This window comes from Rana temporaria, chromosome 1 (assembly GCF_905171775.1).
Source record: "Rana temporaria chromosome 1, aRanTem1.1, whole genome shotgun sequence".
NCBI lineage: Eukaryota > Metazoa > Chordata > Amphibia > Anura > Ranidae > Rana > Rana temporaria.
The window spans coordinates 568,573,790-568,595,489 of NC_053489.1; the positions used below are offsets into that span (position 1 = coordinate 568,573,790).

At 48.9% G+C, this 21,700-nt stretch overlaps 1 protein-coding gene across 10 annotated transcripts in view; it reads right to left on the reverse strand.

The window, feature by feature from the left end:
- The window catches only part of PCM1 (pericentriolar material 1), a 229,552-nt gene that overhangs the window by 47,736 nt on the left and 160,116 nt on the right, over window positions 1-21,700 (reverse strand). For 9 of the 10 annotated variants that reach the window (XM_040334544.1, XM_040334515.1, XM_040334558.1 and 6 more), the window contains 4 exons: window positions 18,452-18,624; window positions 18,238-18,369; window positions 11,173-11,293; window positions 10,464-10,595 (listed from right to left, as the gene is read on the reverse strand). In XM_040334544.1, coding sequence (XP_040190478.1) covers window positions 10,464-10,595; window positions 11,173-11,293; window positions 18,238-18,369; window positions 18,452-18,624 — 558 coding nt within the window. The remainder of the gene's footprint in view (window positions 1-10,463; window positions 10,596-11,172; window positions 11,294-18,237; window positions 18,370-18,451; window positions 18,625-21,700) is intronic. The other variant, XM_040334550.1, reaches the window with a different exon arrangement.

A 21,700-nucleotide genomic window follows, 5' to 3' on the forward strand; every position in this document is an offset into this window, starting at 1 on the left:
GGCGAGGAAGAAGCTTCCGAGGAGGGAAGGTGTAAATTAGGCGATAGTGACCCCAAGGAGCCACCAACGCGCCTGACGCCACGGGTCCTTAAACCTGGCCACGAACCGTGGCACCTACCGATAGAGACAGGACGCTAGAAGGTCCACGTCCGGAGTGCCCCACTTTCGGCACAGACCCCGAAACACCTGCGGGTGGAGAGACCACTCTCCTTGGCCCAATGCAGTGCGACTTAGGTAGTCGGCTAGCCAATTCCGTATTCCCGGAATGTACCCGGCCGATAGAGCCGGAACGGACCCTTCGGCCCACCGAAGGATGTGCACGACCCCCGTCGCTGCAACAGAACTCCGTGTGCCTCCCTGATGATCAACCTACGCCATAGCCGTGGCGTCACCGGACAGGATCCTGACCTGTCGGCCCTGTAGATCCAGGGACCACCTGGCAAGGCAAAGCTTGATTGCTCGGAGCTCCAGAACGTTGATCACTAGGCAGGACTCCACCTGAGTCCAGTGCCCCTGGACTGATTGGGTGCCCCAAGCACCCCTCCCCAACCGGAGATGCTGGCATCCGTCGTGACCACCGTCAAGTGGCCTGCAGAAAAAACGACTTTTCAGCCCGAAGCACTGGAAACGCCAGCCATCACACCAGGGGAGACATGATCAGATAACAAATGAATCCGATATTCCAGAGATGACGGAAGCTAGTCCCATCGTGACAGCAATTGCCTCCGTAGTACCCTTGGAATTGGACATACGGAACCGCCTCGAACAAGGCCACCAACGGACCCAGAACCTTCCTGCAGAATCGCAGAGATGACCGTTTCTGGGTTGGCAACTGCTGCACAGCAGACAGCAGAGTCTGAAGTTTTTCCGTTAGGAGAAAAACACTCCCGCCCCGGCGGAATCCAGTACTAGTCCCAGGTAACACGTGATAGACACGGCTACACCAATGCAGAGCTCGAAGAAGCTCGAAGGAGAATGTCGGCCAGACATCCCATGATAACAAACCCCCGCTGTCACAGCCGGGCCAGTATCGGGACGAGCACCTTGGCGAAAACCCGCCGAATGGGAAGGACACCAATTAAAATGGTCCCCCCCGACCGCAAAGCACAGAAACTCTGATGTTTTGAGAATACGCAAACATGTAGGTACGCGTTCATGACATCCAAGGATGCCAGAAAAAAATCCCCCTGATGGAGTGCCGCTATTACCAAGCGAATCGACACCACCTGAAAGTTTGCACCTTGACAAAACAAATGAGGGACTTGAGGCCCAGGATTGACCGGGCCCCATCCTCCGTGGGGACACAAACAGAATGGAGTAAAACCCCTGAGACCGTTCCAACAAGGGAACTGACACAATCACTCCCCTGACCAGAAGAACCTGGACAGCCCCTGACAGAGCCAACCGGCGAACCGGAGGAGGCCAGAGGCCGGAGGGAAAAAACCTGTTTGCCAGACAAGAGAGAAACTCAAACTTGTACCCCAAGGAAACCACTCCGCAACCCCAACGGTCGGAGAGGAGAGACCTCCACCGAGCCATGGATGTGCAAAGCCAGTCTCCCACCCGAGACACGGGCAGGAGGAGACCTACAGGCGGAAGCAGGTACGTCCGCAGAATTGTTAGGCATGCGGTATCAGGTGCGCTGCTACCCCGTGGCGGGGGTTTAAGCACCATGTAGACCTACCCCCACCGCACAGGGCGGGCGAAAAAAAACGCTTGGAGGTAGTCAAGGAGGGTCCTTGCGCAGGGCAAGGTCCCAAGCCCTTCCCAGACTGTGCTTACCACCCGTGGCATCCACAATGATGCCATCCAGGGAAGTCCCAAAAAGGACCGTTCGCCCTTAAAGGCCATAACCAAGGCCTCCTTAGAGGACTAGTCCGCAGACCAGCTCTTCAGCCACACAAGGCGGCGCAGAACCCTGCATAGACGGAAGCTCCGGAACGTATCCATGGCCGCCTCGCAGAGAAAATTCAGACCCTGAACTATCGTTTAGCCAGGTCCCAAGAGGACTCGGAAGCGTCCCCTTCTTCCAGCTCCTGCAGCAGGAGCTTCGCCCTTTCAGTCGGGGCCTGACCAGGGCCCCGGCCAGAGCCGGCCTCACCGCCCAACCCACCACCGTGAATAGGGAGAGGGCCACGGCCTCCACTCTCCTATCAGCGGGATCCTGAAGTGCAGGAGCCCCTTCCACAGGCAACGTGGTGGTCCTGCACAGTCTGGACATAGGGGGTCCACTGGCGGAGGAGAGACCTACTTTATTTTTTATTTTTTTTTAAATCCCCCTCAAGGGGGTAACGGGTTGCAAAGTTTGACAAACTTTTTGCGGTGCATCCCATTTCCTTGCATTACATATTGTCCAAATAAGGAACACAAGGAACACTTCAGCGGTGCGTGGCGGCCTGCGGATACTGACACGGTGGTGTCTCCGCCACATCCTCAATTTTTAGAGTCTCACGCACCGCAGAAAAAACAAGAGCTCCAACAATTCTTGCTGACACTGCAGCAGAAATCCTCACTATCCATGTGGGTCAAGCCCGCAGCCTCTGACATACGAGAACCAGATTCCATGTCAGAGACATCCCCAGAAGCAGGCTCAGGGAGGGGGCGCTTTTTTACCCCCCATCCGGGCACTAGCTGCTTCAAACCTGGCAAGAAAAACCAGGAGAGCCAACACAAACAGATGTGGCAGGGGAAGGGGCGCTAAGGATTAACTCAGGCCTAGTGTAGAGGGAGACCTGGCTCAGGTTCCATAGCGCCAGCGCTGAGACACCCACCCTGCAAGGCAGGACAAAAAATCCCTACTGGTCACCTCCTTGCAGCTAATGGAGAGCATGGGGGCCTCTGGTACTCACCCCACCCGGTGCAGCACGGTCTGAGAAGGACAAGGTGTGTAGAGAAGCCGTGCGGCGCCGTGTCCGTTTTCCCCTGAGACACATCCTCTGTGTTTGCAGCGCCAAAAGCCGCCACACGAGGCAGACGAAAAAAGCAAGATGGCCGCCGAATGCTGAAAAAACAGCATAGGACCACAAGAAAATGGCCGCCGAGCTATATAAGGCTAGGCTCCGGCAAAATGACGCAGATTTAAAAAGACAGTGACACAGCAACTGTCACACAGAAAAAACACCTCACAGCACACTGCAAAGGCCCAGAAGTGAACACCACAGCCCCCTGCAGTGACACACACACAGCCCCTGCAACACCCGGGCCCAGTGACATGAGCCCCAGAAATAAACCCCCCCTCACAGCCGTCACCCAAAAGGGAAGGAGGGAGAGGAAAGCAGGGGAAAAACCCTCAGTCGACCTCCCAAGGGAAACATTCCAGCCAGACCACTTACCTGAGTAAGAGGCCACTACTTACCCGTCCTGCGACTACCCGGCTGGAGGTATCCCAGACAGAACCAACGTCCGTGAACGGCATGGCTGTCGGCCAGACACACTGTGACAAAGCCATAAAAGACCGGTCATATGTGTGCCCTAGAACCGAAGTTCCCTGGCCGCCCCTGGAGCAACTGGGCCTGTCGTGGACGTCCCAAAGCTAAGCTAAGGGCCGGCACGCGCTCGAAGGCCAAACATGGGGGGACTACAAGGGTCGAGGACCCAGCCTGTCACCCAGTCGGATGTTGATAGAAGAATCACAGGATTCAAAAATGCAGGAACAAAATAATAAAAGCGAGAAAAATCGCAAGAAAAAAAAAAAAAAAAAGAGTGCAGGACTCCAGAGAGAGCCTGACTCTCCTGTCGTTAGGCAAAAAAAGACTGAGGCTCCTAGAGCAGGGTGTGGGTTATGCCTGGGGGAGCCACGCCCCCTGGGAGGAGCAGCACGAAGGAAAGGTTTTAACACTTTAAGTGCTGTTAAATTCTGCCTAAATCTCCTGGTAGGAAGAAACATAACCCTAATGTCAATGAAGGCTGTGTCCGTCTATGAACAGAAGAGAAAAAGGGGTTATAACTGTTTGAATAAATCAATGTAAATATGTAGGACTTAGAGGCCAGCCATAGATGGTTTAACTCCTGTCCGTTCAGCAGGAACGGGAAGAGATTCAAACCGTGTGTGGGAAGGCTGAATTTACCAAGCTGAGCGATCAATCAACTTGGGTACAACCAGCCTGCCGGATTTACTTGCAATTATCGCTAGCAGCTGCTATAGTCAGGAGAACACAATGAGTGAGTGAGAGAGAAACTTATATAGCGCAACACATGCAAACTGAATCGCCTCTGGGTGCTTGGTGTCATTTCCCTGGGGCCTCAGAAGATGGGTCTTGATCATTCTCCTGAAGGCCAGGTGGTTCACCTCCAATCGGATGGTGGTTGGTAGAGCGTTCCATAGTCTGGGTCCTTGGACCGCAAATCTTCGTTCTCCTTTGGACTTGTATCTGGCTTTGGGTATCTGGAGTAGATTTTGGTTGGTGGATCGCAGAATGCGATTGGTGGTGTGAGCTTTTAGTTTCTCGCATAGATATTGGGAGGCATTTCCCAGAATACACTTATGCGTTAGACAGAGTGCTTTGAAAGTGATTCGGTCTTACGGGCAACCAATGAAGGGATCTCAACGAAGGTGAGATTGATTCCCATGTTTTTTTCCCAGTCACAAGTCGAGCGGCCGTGTTTTGAAAGACTTGCAGACGAGTGATTTGGTATTTTGGGAGTCCAAGATAGAGGGCATTTGCATAGCCAAGTCTGGAGTTAAGTGTCCCCACCACGACTGCTATGTCTTTTTTTGGGATAAAGGGAGTGAGTCTGCGTAGAAGGCGCAGCAGATGGTGCCATCCGCTGACTACTGACCCTATTTGTGCATCAATTGTCATGTAGGTGTCGAAGATGACTCCGAGACTTTTGACTTTGGTGCTGGGGGTGATGGATTGACCCAGAATGGGCGGGGGTGTCCATGTTGTTGCGGGATGAATCTTCCGATTGGCCTGAAACAGGAGAAGTTCTGTTTTTGAGCCATTGAGTTTAAGGAAACTCTTTGTCATCCACTTTTCTATTAAAGTAAGGCATTTCTCTAGTTCGAGATAATGATCCTTTTTGTTGCAGATGCGAAAATATAATTGTGTGTCATCTGCATAAGAGTCGTAAAGTAACTTCTGGTTGCTGATGATTTCAAAAAGGGGGCGGAGATAGATATTGAAAAGAACAGGCGACAGAGGGGATCCCTGGGGTACTCCGCATGACACCGTGCATTTTTCAGAAGTGAAAGGACCCAGTTTCACTATTTGTGATCGGTTTTCCAAGAAGGAGGAGAACCACGATAAATCACATTACGCAACTCCGGCTACTTCGACTAGCCGTGTCAGCAATAATTTGAGGTCTACCTTATCAAAAGCTACGCTTAGGTCAAGCAGTACTAGAAGACAAGATTCTCCTTCGTCTGCGGCCTCTAGAGCGTCATCCCATATTTTAAACAGTGCCATTTCTGTCCCGTGACCCGGACGGAAACCGGACTGGAATGGATCAAGTAATTTATGGGTGTCTAAGTGATGTTGTAGCTGTTGTACAACTTCTTTCTCCATTACCTTGGAGAAGACATTCAGGCCTGTTATGGGGCGACGGTGGTTAGGGTCTTTGGGGTCGAGGGTGTTTTTTTTTAGAATTGGTTTGATTATACCTTGTTTCAGCAAGGGTGGCACCACGCCCTCCTTGAATGACTGGTTTATGAGCTGCATGATAGCTGGAGCCAAAATATCAGCACATTCTTTCAGCAGTTTAGTGGGGATGATATCATTAGGCGCTGTGCTATTTCGCAGAGTCCTGATGATATTTTTAGTGGCATCGATGGAAATGGGTTTTAGAGTGAAGTTAGGTGATTGTGGCGGAATTATGCGGGTATTAGGTTTGTGATTTAGGGGGGGTAGATGGAGGTTGTATTTTGCTGAATACTTTCACGGATTCTTTCAATTTTGTTGATGAAATAATCTGATAATTTGTTGCAAAATTCTTGTGAATCAGAATTAGGGGCTTCTAGACAGACTGGGTTCATGGTCTTGGTAACTAGATTGAAGAGTTGACGGGGGCGGTTTAGGGCATTGGTGATAATATTGGAAACATTATTTTTTTTGGCAATAAAGATTTCTTTATGGTATTTTTTTGTTATTGTCTTATAAATGGTGTGGTTTTCCTCTGAAGAGCTTCTTTTCCAGGCTGCTTCAGCTCGTCTGCGCTCTTGCATTAGCAACGACAGCTGGTCGTTAAACCAGCTGGAGTTGTGTTTCCGGATGCACGTTGTGCGTTTTGGCGCTACTAAGTTGGCTGATTGTAGCAGAGCCTTGTTTATAGCATCAAGAGTTTCTGTGGCTGTTTGATGTAGTTGGATTGTTTTTTTTGTTCCCTAATGTAGTTTTGAAGAGTTCCGAGTGGAGCTTCTTCTGAGATCTAGTCCAGTGTGTTGTCACCGGTTTTACCGTTTTTTTTGAGGGGGGCGTTTATGTTGATTGTGAATTTAATGGCATGGTGATCAGTCCATGGTTGCGGTTCATTTTCCAGAATATTGATTTTCAGATCTTGTCTGAAAATGAGATTGAGCGTGTGACCTGAAGCATGTGTGGGCCCACATACTAGTTGCCGCAGACCTAATCCTTCCAAGTGGTCAATGCAGGCGTCGGCGATGGGGTCCTGTGAGGAGTTGGCCCAGAGGGTATAGGTGGAGATGAACTCTGTCAATGACATGAGCAGGTGCGTTTTTGGACCCGGTGGTCTATAGCACAGGAGTATGTAAACAGTGTCCTGGGGATTTGTTTGCAGTTGCAGAGTGAGGGTTTCCATAAATGGAAGTGAGTACTGAAGGCCTGGTTTAGTGATCGAGAGGTGAGTCTTGTGGATCACCGCCAGGCCTCCTCCTCTTTGCCCCACTCTGTTTTCTGTTAGAATGCGATAATTCTCTGGCACCAATTCTCCTAGAATGGTGTTACAGTCGGCTGTGAGCCAGCATTCTGTGATAAAAAGGCAGTCTAAATCATTTTGTAGAATGAAATCATGGATTTCTTGTCGGTGTTTTACTGCCGACCTTGTCTTGACTAAAGCGCATGATATGTGCTTAGGTTGGGGTAAATGCCTGTAATTTTGATCTGTCGATCGTCGATTGATTCTTAACAGTTACTCATTCCTTAGAGTTTTTTTTTGTGACGGCTGGTAATATTGAGGCGAATGGCTTTAGACCCCAAATGATTTCTGCCGACCGGGACTAGGCCCGAGCCGAGGGGCTGTGCAGCTGGGTGAGGCCCGGTTGTAGGGAGGAGGGGGCTCTGGGGCACCAAGGGGCGATGGTAGAGATCCTCCAGGGGCAGGGGTGGTTTAGTGAAGTTTGAGGGGGTTTGTGAGGAGCAAAAGCCGCGAACTTTCCTAAATGCGGTCGCCGCGAGCTTGCCGCGGAATTGTTCAGGCCGAGGTGGGATTGAGGAATGGAGGCAGCGGGGATGCCCTGATCGCGGCTGGGAGTGTGGGGGATGGAAAATCTATCCGTTATCCCCTTTGTTCGGACGGTCGCGAATTAGCCCAAGGGGAGGTGGATAGGCCTGAATGAAAAAAGGCCTTACCTTGATGATGTTGGGGAGGAAAGAGGGAGGCCAAAGCTGGAGGAAGAGTAGCTGTCCTGGCTGAGGAGACCCCTGCCTGTCTGGCCCTAGGAGTGAGAGTTAGGAGTCGGCACTGGGGGTGCAGAGTCCTGCTGGATGTCCGGCTGGATGTAGGAGGCTGGAATATCGCTGGCTGGACTACCTAACCTTCCTCTGGCAGCAGGTGCTTCAAACCTCACTGCAAGCAGAACAGAGGGCAAATGACAATTGATTCCTCATGGTGATCCTCCGAGTGAGAGCAGACTTGTGCAGTAGTGGGTGTGTCTGATACCATGGACAATGTCTTGGCAGGAGGAATTCTCTTGTCAGCACTGTGTGTTGATGGGGGAATCATGCAAATTTCTTTCCTGCAACCCGTTCTACATCTAAAAGGAGGAAAAAATATCATGTGCATGGACCCAGTTCAAAGGGGCTGAAGCAGCTGCTGGTTGATGCACACATGTAGCGTTCAGCCTGTCCCGCAAACAGCAGGCAGGAGCAAAATATTAAAATGAGGATCGCTGATATGTACTACTTATGGGATCTGGAATTGCATAGAGGTATTTGCAAAAAGTTACTGAAGATGAATTTACACTTAATTATACAACACTCAAAAGGCGTACGTGTACAGGGGTTGCCATTGCAACCTGGCCCCATGCTCCAGGGGGCTTATGTGGTCACCCCTGTATGCCTAAATAGGAGGGCAGCGGCACGTAGAGGTACTGATCCCTCCATAAACCTGCTGAATGCCGCTTCTCCTCCTCTCCCTCCTGCAGGCATTCAGGGGCTGCAGTAGGGAAATGGAGGGCATTAGTTCATGTACATGCCGCTCCCGCCACCCCCCTATTGATGTCCTGGCCCCTCACAGCGTTTCCCGGTTTTTCCCATCCCACCAGCTGTTGTGTGGGATCTGTCAGGGTCGGTCTTAAAAAATAAACAGTCAGAGATCGTGGTCGATCACCAACTCTATTATTGTATGGTAGGGCTACATTAACCTCCGCAATCCCGTGCGAAACAGAAATAATTTAGAAAATTTATTAATGTCGGGGTTAGGGAAGATTCCCAGGAGACACGATTTTGGTTCCAGGGTTATAGGGGACCCCATGGTGTCGTGGAGGAACTTTACAACCTGGGACCAAAAGGCCTGCATCCTCGGACAACTCCACAGGAGGTGGAAGAAAGTACCCGTCTCACGACCACACATCGGAAATGCAGCCGAGGAGTCGCGTTTGTATTTTGATACCCTCAACGGCGTAAGATACGATCAGCCGATCAGATAATTTAGGGGAGACCAGTTTGCATGTGTCCATGGCGTCACTCCATTCATCATCTGCCACGGGGCCCATGTCTCCATCTAGATTTCAGAGCATACGCCCCTACAGTTGCCGCCGGGAGCGTCAGCATAGTGTAGAAGTTTGAGATGAGCTTTTTAGGGTCTGGGTATTTTACGGCCCCCACCAAGGGATTAGTCCCTACAGAGGGGTTGCCCATGGGGGAACTGTGCATGAAAAGCATGACTAAGCTGCATATATCTAAAGTGCATGTAATCTGGGAGCGAAAACTCCACCTGTAGATGTTCATATGTTTTTAGTCTTCCGTTCAAGGTGATGTGGGATAGATAAAAAATGCCCCTTGTACACCATAGTTCACTATCAAGGAGTGTACTAAATTCGGGAAGGGCAACGTTATGCCATAGCGGGGTAAAGTTGAGCAAGAGAGGGATGTGCAATTTATCGGACGCCAGGGTCCAAATCCTCCTATATTGGTACAGAAGGGTCTTACAGGCCAGCCTGTCCACCCACCCTTTCCGCCTTCCCAATTATCGCCACCATAGCATCCATTGTTGGCTGTGCCCATTTTGGACAGAGAAAACTCAAAAACCTGTCCCTGTCAGTCTTGTCAATGTGTAAAATTTGAGAGAGTTGGGCCGCAAGGTAGTAAAGACCAAAATCAGGAAGGGCCATTCCCGCCAGATCTGTGGGATTCTTAAGCTTGTGCCACGGGAGCTTATGTCTGTTGTTGCCCCATACGAACGGTTTTAAAAGAGCCTCTATAGATTTGAAAAGCTTGAGCACCAGATACACAGGAGAGTGCCAGATCACATATAAAATTTAGACAGCAAGACCATTTTGATAAGACTTATGCGGCCCATAACACCCAGGGGCAAACGTGCCCACACCTGTGTCTTGCACTTAAGCATGTCAAATAATGGTGTCACATTAAGTGCTATATAGTCAGCCGGGTCTCTGGTGGTGTGAATACCAAGATATTTGATACGGTCAACTCTCTGTAAGGGAAGCAATGCTCTATGTCCTGGTGCTGGAAAACTGTCTAAGGGAAGTATCTGGGATTTGTTTCAATTTATTTTAAGGCCGAGAAGGCGCCAAATCGCTCTATTAGGGCCAAAGCCTGAGGCAGGGAGGTGTCCGAATCGTCCAGGTACAGTAGGGTGTCATCCACCAACTCTTATTAGTTCATTCATAGCTGGGGCATAGTAAAATGGTTTATGAATGAATGGGAAGCTCCGTACAGATCTATTCCTGTTCATTCATTCTGTGCAGCGGAGGTTGCAGAGAAAGGGACTGATGGATCTGTCCTCAGTCCCTTTCTGTGGTACATCAGGGGGTCTGTTTAGGGGGGCCATTTGTAGCTACTTGCACTGGGGCATTGAAGGTTCTTAGGTTATGTCTCTGACAACACGTGGTCATTTTTTTCAACACAAAATGCCAACACTGAACAGTTGGAGGTTAAAACTTTCTCCACCCAGCCTTTCCAATACAGTTTTTTTAAACAAATATCATTAGGTCACTGACATTTTTATTAAAATGTATTAATCACAACAGTTAATGTAAGCTGCTTGTCATCTCTCTGTTATATGTACAAGGTGTTTTTTGTTAATATTTGGGATTTAGTGGTTACCTTCTATATTAGAAGCAGCATTGTTAAGCTTACTGCAGCATTCAGCATCTAAGCAATTTTCAGCCTCAATTTTCATGCGCTCATACTCCCTCATCCTGGCCAGTGCTTGATCTAAATGAATCACAGTGTTCCCTGCAAACAAAGGCATAACACATGCTTGATATAAACAATTAAATGAGTTAACCAGCATTTCGCAATATTCTCAGATTAAGCCAAAATCACAAATAGTTGGATGAATAAGTGTGGAAATGAAATGGAAGGCAAATATATACTGTCAGCTTGGCCGAAAACACTACATCTGCTACTGGCCAGTAGCAATTGGAATAGCAAAGAACTACATATCCCATCAGACCAAGCACCACCCTTCCCCTTTTTTTGAAATGCAGGCATGATTCCTCATGGGAAATGTGGTCAAAATTATAGACAAGAGGTAGATCCACATGTGGAAATCAAAACTGAAGCTGCAATGCAGAGACTGCCATATCACAGACCATTCTCAAGTCTGCCCATGGATATGGAAAGGAAAAACTACTACCAACTGAGCAAACAGATTACAAAGCTGCTTCTGTGTGTACATTGGTTAGAAAAATATTTTTTTTTCAGCTTGAAAACCCCTTTAAACCCACAAGTAAACACCATGCAATGCGCAACTACCTGACAGGATAAACAAGCATTCTAAAGATTAATTCTGTGAATGGTCCATACTCACCCAGGTCATCTGTTGCAAAAGGCTCAAAAAGGGAAGAAGTTGACAAACTGCTAATGTTATCTGCATCATTTTTCTCACCATCATTGCAAGCTTGGCTGTTAGAGTTTTTTGCATACATTTCCTAAAATAAGGCATAAAAACACAATATAGTACAAATTGTCATACATTGAAGATTGCAGTGATATTAAACCCAAAAAAAGGATTTTTGTACTCACCGTAAAATCCATTTCTCTGAGTTCATAGACGGACACAGCATCCTTTGACCTTAGGGTTATGCTTCTTCCTACCAGGAGATTTAGGCAGAATTCTACAGCACTTAAGGTGTTAAAAACTTTCCTTCATGCCGCTCCTCCCAGGGGGCGTGGCTCCCCCAGGCATAACCCCCACTCTGCTTTAGCAGCCTCAGTTCGTAACAAGCAGTACAAACAAAGGAGGGGTGGGTGCTGTGTCCGTCTATGAACTCAGAGAAATGGATTTTACGGTGAGTACAAAAATCCTTTTTTCTCTTTCGTTCATAGACGGACACAGCATCCTTTGACCTTAGGGACGTCCCCAAGCAGTGTCAAAAAAATTCGAGGGGTGGGAAAATAACACAGCAAAAACAGGTTACACCCCAAACAAAATCGGAGTTACTCAACGGAGGAACTCCAACCTTAAACTGCCGCCTGTAACACCCTGCGGCCGAAGGAGGCATCAGAAGATGCACTCACATCCACCATATAAAACTTTGAAAAAGTGTGGAACGACGACCAGGTCGCTGCCTTACACACCTGTAACACAGAGGCTTGGTGTCGGAAGCCCAGGAGGCCCCGATCGCCCTGGTCGAATGCGCCATGACCCGAAAGGGAGGCGCCCGCCCCTTCAGGGCGAAGGCCTGAAGCACAACCTGTCGGATCCACCTGGAAATGGTGGCCGACGAGACTGCCAGGCCCTTACTGGGACCGGACACAGACACGAACAGCGAGTCCGACTTCCGGAACGGAGCTGTCGCCGACAAGTAAACTCGAAGGGCCCGAACCACATCCAGAGAATGTAAAGAGGCCTCCTTCGGGTTCTTCGGCTGAGGACATAATGATGGAACAACAATGTCCTCGTTAATGTGAAAGGCCGAAACGACCTTCGGAAGAAAAGAGGGCTGCGGGCGCAGCACCGCCTTATCCTGATGGATGACCAAGTAGGGGGCCTTGCAATACAAGGCCGCCAGTTCAGACACTCGTCTGATAGAGGTAATAGCTACCAGAAAGACCACCTTCTGCGACAAAGTCAGCAAGGGGATCTCCCGAATGTCCTCAAAGGGGGCACGCTGAAGCGCCGAGAGGACCAAGTTCAAGTCCCAAGAAGGTAGCGGAGGGCGCACCGGGGGGGCCACATGCCGGACCCCCTGCACAAACGTGCGAACCAAAGAATTCGCTGCCAAGGGACGCTGAAAATAAACAGCCTGAGCAGAAATCTGACTCTTGATCGTGCTCAAGGCAAGAGCCTGGTCCACTCCCCGCTGTAGGAACAGCAGGATCCGGGACACCACGTAAGTACGGGGGTGCCACTTCATCTCCTCACACATAGAGATGTATGCTTTCCATGTACGATGGTAAATTTTTCGAGAAGTGGACTTCCGTGCACGCAGCATGGTAGAGATTACCGGGCCCGACAGGCCCCGGTCCTTCAGTACCTGGTTTTCAACAGCCACGCCGTTAAAGCCAGTGACCGTAAAGCAGGATGGAAGATCGGGCCCTGAGACAGGAGATCTTCCCTCAGAGGCAGACGCCAGGGGGCGTCTGTCACCAGACGTACCAGGTCCGCGTACCAAGAGCGACGCGGCCAATCCGGGGCGATCAGGATCGTTGGAATACCTTCGGCTTCCACCCTGCGCAGCAGGCGGGGTAGGAGCCTTAGAGGAGGGAAGGCGTAAATCAGGTGATATTGACCCAGGGAGCCACTAACGCGTCTGACGCGTCTGCCCACGGGTCCCTTGACCTAGCCACAAACCGTGGTACCTTCCGATTGAGACGGGACGCCAGAAGGTCCACGTCTGGAGTGCCCCATTTTTGGCACAGGATCTGAAACACCTCCGGGTGGAGAGACCACTCCCCTTGATCCAGAGTCATGCGACTTAGGGAGTCGGCTTGCCAATTCAGAACTCCCGGAATGTATACCGCCGACAGGGCCGGAACGGACCTTTCGGCCCACCGAAGTATGTGAGCGACCTCCGTCGCCGCGGCCGAGCTCCTTGTGCCGCCCTGATGATTGATGTACGCCACGGCCGTGGCGTTGTCGGACTGGATCCTGACAGGACGGCCCTGCAGCTCCAGCGACCACCTGACAAGGCACAGCTTGATTGCTCGGAGCTCCAGGATATTGATCGGCAGGCGGGACTCCTCCCGAGTCCAGCGCCCCTGGGCTGACTGGGTGCCCCCCCAGCCGAAGAGGCTGGCATCCGTCGTGACCACTGTCCAGCGGCACGGAAGAAAAGACTTCCCGGACCGAAGCACCGGAGACGTCAGCCACCATGCCAGGGAAGACTTGGCCAGATGGCTCAACCGAATCTGGTGATCCAGAGAAGATGGGACCCTGTCCCATCGTGACAGAATCTCCTTCTGTAGTACCCTGGTGTGGATTGGGCATACAGAACTGCCTCGAAGGAGGCCACCATCAGACCCAGAACCCGCATGCAGAAGCGAAGAGATGACCACTTCTGGGTCAACAACTGTCTCACTGCAGATTGCAGGGTCAGCAGGTTTTGCGATGGGAGGAACACTTTTGTCTCCCCCGAATCCAAAACCAGCCCCAGGGGTTCCAGCCTCTGGGACGGAACCAACACTGATTTTCTGAGATTCAGAAACCAGCCGAACTCCTGCAGAGTCCGACACGTGATGGACACGTCCTCCTCTAACTCTGAGCCTGAAGAAGCTCTCAGGAGAAGGTCGTCCAGGTATCCCACGATAGCGATCCCTCGCTGCCGTAGCAAGGCCAGGATCGGGGCGAGCACCTTGGTGAACACCCGTGGTGCCGACGCCAGCCCGAACGGGAGGGCCACGAATTGATAGTGGTCCTCCCCGATCGCAAAGCGCAGATACCTTTGGTGGCTTGTGCAAACGGGAACATGCAGGTATGCGTCCATGATGTCTAAGGACGCCATGAAGTCCCCCTGGTGGAGGGACGCCATGATAGAACGGACCGACTCCATCCTGAATCGCTGCACCTTGACAAAGGAGTTGAGGGCCTTTAGGTCCAGGATAGGGCGAACCCCTCCCTTCTTGGGGACCACGAACAGATTGGAGTAGAACCCCCGAAACCGTTCCAGCGAGGGGACCGGCACAACCACCCCCCTGTCCAGAAGATCCTGGACAGCCCCGGACAGGGCTAGCCGACGATCCGGAGGAAGCTGGAGGTTGGATGGAAAAAAATCTGTTTGGGGGACAAGAAAGGAACTCTATCTTGTACCCCGAGGCGACCACCTCGCAAACCCAACGGTCGGATAGAAGAGAATTCCACCGATCCACGAAGTCGTGAAGCCGTCCCCCCACCCGAGACCCGGGCGGGGGCAGACCTTCATGCGGAAGCAGGCTTGTCCGCAGGCTTGTTCGGTTTTTTGAACCAGGGGCGCTTACGCCCGGCAGCAAGGGCTTTTGCACCTTGCGGACCTTTTCCAGCCGCGCTGGCGCACGAAAAAAACCGTTTAGGGGGTAGTAAAAGTAGGACCTTGCTTGCGGCGAGGTTCCCTACCCTTCCCCGACTGAGGGAGCAAGGTGCTCTTACCTCCAGTGGCATCCTTAATGATGTCATCCAGGGATGCCCCCAAAAGCCGTCCGCCCTTAAAGGGCAAATCTACCAAGGCCTTTTTTGAGTACTGGTCAGCCGACCAGCACTTCAGCCATACAAGGCGGCGCAGAACCACTGCGTAGACAGAAGCCCTGGAAAGCAAAGGAATCTAATCCATATCCGCCTCGCAGAGAAACTTCTGACCCTGAATCAACTGTTCAGCCAGGTCCCTAGAGGACTCGGAAGCCCCCTGGACCTCCAGGTCCTGCAGCAGGAGCTTCGCCCTTTCAGTCAGCGTCTGAGCTACCAGGGCTCCGGCCAGAGCAGGCCTTACCACCGAACCCACCACCGAGAACAGGGAGCGGGCCACGGCCTCCACTCTCCTATTAGCGGGGTCCTTGAAAGCAGGAGCCCCCTCCACAGGCAACGTAGTAGCCTTACTCAGTCTGGACACAGGAGGGTCCACCGACGGAGGAGTGACCCACTTTTTTAAAAAAGTCCTCCTCCAGGGGGTAACGGTAGCAAAGCTTTTAGGAACCGTAAAAGCCTTTTGCGGTGTATCCCATTCCTTATACAACATATTGTCTAAATAAGGAACACAGGGGAATACCTTAGCGGTACGCGGTGGTTTGCGGAATCCAAAAGGACTGACACCGCTGGTGTCTCCGCCAAATCCTCTAAATGAAGAGCCTCACGCACCGCAGTAATAAGAGCTCCAACAAATTCCTTATCAGCAGACTCCGCAGCAGAGTCATCCTCGCTGTCCATGTGGGTTAAGCCCGCATCCTCTGACATGACAGAACCAGAAGCATCAGATTCTGCGTCAGAGATATCCCCAGAAACAGCCTCCGGGGGGGGGGCGCTTTTTTACCCCCCAACCGAGCACTGGCTGCTTCAAACCTGGTGAGAAAAGACTCCAGGACAGCCGACACCGATTCAACAGATGTGGCAGGGGGAGGGGCGCTTAAGGGTTAATTCCGGCATTGTAAGAAATGAGGGGCCTGATTCAGGCTCCATATTGCCGTTGCCATTTCACCCCTACTGCCAAGGGCAGGAAAAAAGTCCCCCACAGGTCACCTCCCGGCCGCTAGAGCACAGTATGGGGCCCCCTGAGACTCACCACCCCCTGGTACAGCGCGGTCTGTGAAGGCAAGTGTGTGCTGAGGAGAAGCTGCAGCGCTGCGTCTGTCCCCTCAGATGATTCGCGGTCTTTTTTCCCCGCCGAAACGGCCACTAGAGGCCGAACTAGTGCTGAAAATGGCGCCGGCCACAAGAAAATGGCCGCCGAATAATACAAGCGCGGCTCCGGCAAAATGGCCGCCGTTGCGCAGTTTTAAAAAGACAGTGTACCCAAAAATGACAGTACACCAAAACAGCACACAGCACACACAAAAATGCCCAGAATGTCCACCACAGTCCCCTGCAGTGACACAGAACAGCCCCAGCCATACCCGAGTGAAAAAAATATGAGCCCCAGGGAAAAAACCCCCTGCACAGCCGTCACCCAAAGGGGGAAGGAGGGAGAGGAATAAGGGAGAGAGGAAAGCAGGGGAAAACCCTCAGTCGACCTCCCAAGGGAAAACATTCCAGCCAGACCACTTACCTGAGTAAGGGGCCACTACTTACCTGTCCTGCGACTACCTGGCTGGAGGTATCCCAGACAGAACCAACGTCCGCGAACGGCATGGCTGTCAGCCAGACACACTGTGACAAGGCCATAGAGACCGGTCATATGTGTGCCCTAGAACCGAAGTTCCCCGGCCGCCCCTGGAGCAATGGGGCCTGTCGTGGACGTCCCAAAGCGGAGCTGAGGGCCGGCACACGCTCGAAGGCCGAACCTGGGGGGACTACAAGGGTCGAGGACCCAGCCTGTCACCCAGTCGGCTGTTGATAGAAGAATCGCAGGATTCAAAAATAAAAATAAAATAAAAAAGCGAGGAAAAAACTCGCAAAATGCAAAAAAATTTGCAAGAAAAAACTCCAGAGTCCAGGACTCCAGAGAGAGCCTGACTCTCCTGACGGTTAGGCAGAAACAAACTGAGGCTGCTAAAGCAGAGTGGGGGTTATGCCTGGGGGAGCCACGCCCCCTGGGAGGAGCGGCATGAAGGAAAGTTTTTAACACCTTAAGTGCTGTAGAATTCTGCCTAAATCTCCTGGTAGGAAGAAGCATAACCCTAAGGTCAAAGGATGCTGTGTCCGTCTATGAACGAAAGAGAAAAATGTATTGTATATTGCCGCGTGCTAATCCTTGGAAGTGGTGGCTGCATTGATTTTCCTTTTGTAGGCTTTTTTCATTCTGGGATTAAAGGTTTTACATACATTTATAAAAGCTGATAATTGTAAGTACCTGTCAGTGTTAAATGGTTAAAATGGCAGCGTAAACCTTACAGGAGAATCAAAAAATACAGAAAGCACTTAGCTTCTTGGTTAATTTTCTCAGACTCTGTTTATTGCTCATGTATGGGCCCCATTTGCTCCTAAATACTGCTATCTGTAGCTTTTGTACCTAGGGTAGATTTCTATTTGGGTGCCGTGACGTCATCGCGTTCCGTCCTAAACGTCGGCGGTGTTTTGGTCTAGTAGCGAGAGGTATCAGAGTGGAGAGACTACGGCTCTTCAGCATATTTTATGCCATATTCCTATCATCCAATTGTAAGTGCAATACTTATTAAACCCCCTTTTTTGATATACATAATACGCTATGAGAGTTCTTTTCTTTCTATCGTTTATGCATTTACCCTGGATCCATTGCTGAGCTCCTTCTGGTCATTACACGGATTGGTTCCAGGGAGACCTGACTTCCATACGTGTTATGAGACTGATGCAAAGCAGTCTCTCCTTTCGGTAAGCAGGCAGTCTTAACTCACGGGTGCAGTGTGAAGACCTATCTTAATAGCAGAAATTTGGAGTTCACTTGATCACTCTCCTTGGAAGCTCTTTTCATCACAAGATTTTAATGCTGGACTTTTTTTCACTTAACCCTTCATCACAGAGTGGCTTTTGGAAATTTCTTCTTCCTATTACACCAAACTTTTTTTTTCCTTGCTCTCTTTATTTGTTTCAGGATGAGCTTCAGTATTCATATATACTTTCATGAACTATATATTTTTTATCATTTACTAGCGCTGCACTTCCTTTTGTTTTTTCCAGATTTCTATTTTATTAAATGTAATTCTATGTAATTCTACACATTAATCCACCATCTTGTTATGAGAAAAAAAAGAAAGTAGAATGGTGTTTGTGTGATTAATACTGTGGCGAAAGCTCAGGTCTACACCTAATTTTACAGCTGAGGTAATTACATACATCATCCGTTGTAGCTAGACTTTCACTTGGTGTAAGTTCAGAGTTGGATGCCATCCACCCCGCTGAATCCAGAGGCTTGGAGCAGTCAGGTTTCCTTTCTAAATTTTCAGTCACACGCCTGGTTACAATATCCTAGCAATAGGTAGAGAATATGAATTAAGCATCAAACATATAGAAGACTAAACATATATCTCTATCAGTCTAAAAAGGTTACCTGTAAAGCAAAAAGAGCCCTTTGTCTCAAGTAATCCGAGTTCAGAAGCTGCAGCTCATGGAAGAGCTCAATAAGAAAATGTGGACGGCATTCATTCTGTGAGATGAGCGTGGCTACTTCTGAGTAAATGGTGTCGCGCAAAGCTTCAAACATAGAGAAGTCACTACCAGCTTCTGGAAAAGGGATACATTGGACAGCTTTAGACAACAATACAATCCTGGCCTGTAGTCATTTGAAGGAAAGTATTTCTCAGCAATTAGACAAAGCGGGCATAATTTATCAGCCCAGCACAACACTGGTCTATTAAAATCAGCATCTTCGCTTACAAAAAAAGCAAGTCCCCTTCAACTTTCTGTCAAAAGAAGACCAAGTTATGGCAGATTAGGCAACTAAATCCATTAGGCCAGAATAGAGCAACTCATGTTCTTTTTTTCAAAATCAAACATGAGGTACGGTCATCAACCAAGGTCAATGTCTCACACAAATATTCAATAAAAGTCAACAGGATCTGCCAGGTCTGACCTAATGCATTCACTTAACACGGAACTTTACCTACCTTAACAACTTGCTAAAAAATAAAAAAAATAGCGTTCTTTAGCAAAAAAAACTTTATCTCTGAGGACTTAAAAATACCTTCTGGGACCCTGCGAGTGAGTCTATTTATTTTAAATATGAGGGTAGATTGAAACATATTCCACAGTAGATATATAAACCGGCCTTAACTTGTATCATTTATTGCAGGTGTATCAACTGAACTGAAAAGTCGAGGTGCCAACATTATCCCCCTCTGGTCTCTTTTCATTCTCTAAACTAGACACTCAGGAAACTTGTTTTTGTTCTTGGATGATGAATAAAGTGTTCCGTTAACAAGGCTCTTTCACACATATAGTAAGGTACCTCTAACCTAGAGCATACGCCATACAAACACACATTGATATGATAAACTTTATATTATTTTCTTGATGTTCAGTGATCCCCTTGCAATAGCAACCTTCCCAGTTAGGTTCTCCTTGATGCTCCAGCGCCTGCCCAGGGAGTTTTGGCGCTAGTGCTTTGGGCTGAGGTGGGTCCCACATAATGAATGCATGACTGCAGTGTATGTTGGAGGTTTATAAATACTGTGTAAATATTCAAATACTTAGTAAATTATACTGTCTTTCTTCAGATACAGTTGTGCTCATAAGTTTACATACCCTGGCAGAATTTATGATTGCTTGGCCATTTTTCAGAAAATATGAATGAGAACACAAAAACATTTTTCACTCATGGTTAGTGTTTGGCTAAAGCCATTCTCAAACCGTATTTACTCTTTTTAGTCATAATGGCAACAGTAACCTACCCAAATGAGCCTGATCAAAAGTTTACATACCCCAGTTCTTAATTCCACGTATTGCCCCTTTAACATCAATGAGAGCTTGAAGTCTTTTGTGGTATTTGTGGATGAGGCTCTTTATCATCTCAGATGGTAAAGCTGCCCATTCCTCTTGGCAAAAAGCCTCCAGTTCCTGTAAATTCTTGGGCTGTCTTGCATGAACTGCACGTTTGAGATCTCCCCAGAGTGGCTCAATGATATTGAGGTCAGGCGAATGAGATGGCCACTCCAGAACCTTCACTGTAGCCAATGACAGATCGACTTGGCCTTGTGTTTTAGGATCATTGTCATGTTAGAATGTCCAAGTACGTTCCATGAGCAGCTTCCCGGCTGATGAATGAAATGTTCCTCCAGTATTTTTTGATAATATACTGCATTCATCTTGCCATCAATTTTGACCAAATTTCCTGTGCCTTTGTAGCTCACACATCCCCAAAAACATCAGCGACCCACCTCCGTGTTTCACAGTAGGAATGGTGTACCTTTCATCATAGGCCTTGTTAACTCCTCTCCATATGTAGCGTTTATGGTTGTGGCATAAGAGCTCAATTTTGGTCTCATCACTCTAAATGACTTTCTACCAGAAGGTAAAAAAAAAAAAAAAAAAAAAAGAAGAGGGGGGGGGGGGGTTAGAGTAGAGAGGGAGGAGAAAAAGAGGGCGAAGAAAGAAGAGGGAGGAGAAGAAAAAAAAGGAAAAGATGGAATACAAAGGGGGTTGCACTCACATGGGCCACATCCGTGTATATAGTGAAAAAAGAACAATAACTACAAGTAGGTATTGATGGTCGGATTTTGAGGCCAAAGAAGTATATTTAAAAATAAATTTTAATATCATCAATATAATATACAAAAGCACAGATTATAAAATACAAGAAATGACCACTGTACACAAAATCCTTAGAAGTCGCCAACGCACGTTTCGCCGTGGGGCTTCTTCAGGACGATGTGTGTAACGTAGGTTTACACCCTGGGACACATACCCGACCCCTGGACAGCTGCTTGATACCACCATTATAGGCTCAAACTTTGATGTCCAAGACAGGAACCAGTATATTGGGGACCTGCTATATGTGGATGGTATCTTATTCTGTGCCTTTTTCTGTCAGGGTTGTTGTCCCAGTTGGCTGCAGGGTCACGCATTTTAGTACAGACAATGCTTAACTATATCCGTGACGCCAACATAAGTTTGAAACACGTTTCGTTTTGACTTCAGAGTCAGTGCAAGATTTCCTGTCGGTTGTATCATACCGCCTGCTTTATGTGCCTTTTGGATGCATCCATCGAGAGATCATCTGTTATATAACCACTTGTTCTCTGTTACACACTTTTCTACGAATTCCTTGTCATCGTCCTGAAGAAGCCCCACAGGGAAACGTGCGTCGGCGACTTCTAAGGATTTTGTGTACAGTGGTCATTTCTTGCATTTGTATTTTATAATCTGTGCTTTTGTATATTATATTGATGATATTAAAATGTATTTTTAAATATACTTCCTTGGCCTCAAAGTCCGACCATCAATACCTACTTGTAGTTATTGTTCTTTTTTCACTTTCTACCAGAAGGTTTGAAGCTTGTCTCTGTGCTGTTTGGTGTATTGTAAGTGGGATACTTTGTGGCATTTGCGTAGTAATGGCTTTCTCCTGGCGACTCGACCATGTAGCTCATCCTTCAAGTGCCTCCTTATTGTGCATCTTGAAACAAGCCACATTACAGAGTCCTGTATTTCACCTGAAGTTATTTGTGGGGTTTTCTTTGCATCCCAAACAAATTTCTTGGCAGTTGTGGCTGAAATTTTAGCTGGTCTCCCTGACCGTGGTTTGGTTTCAACAGAACCCCTCATTTTCCACTTCTTGATTAGTTTGAACACTGCTGATTGG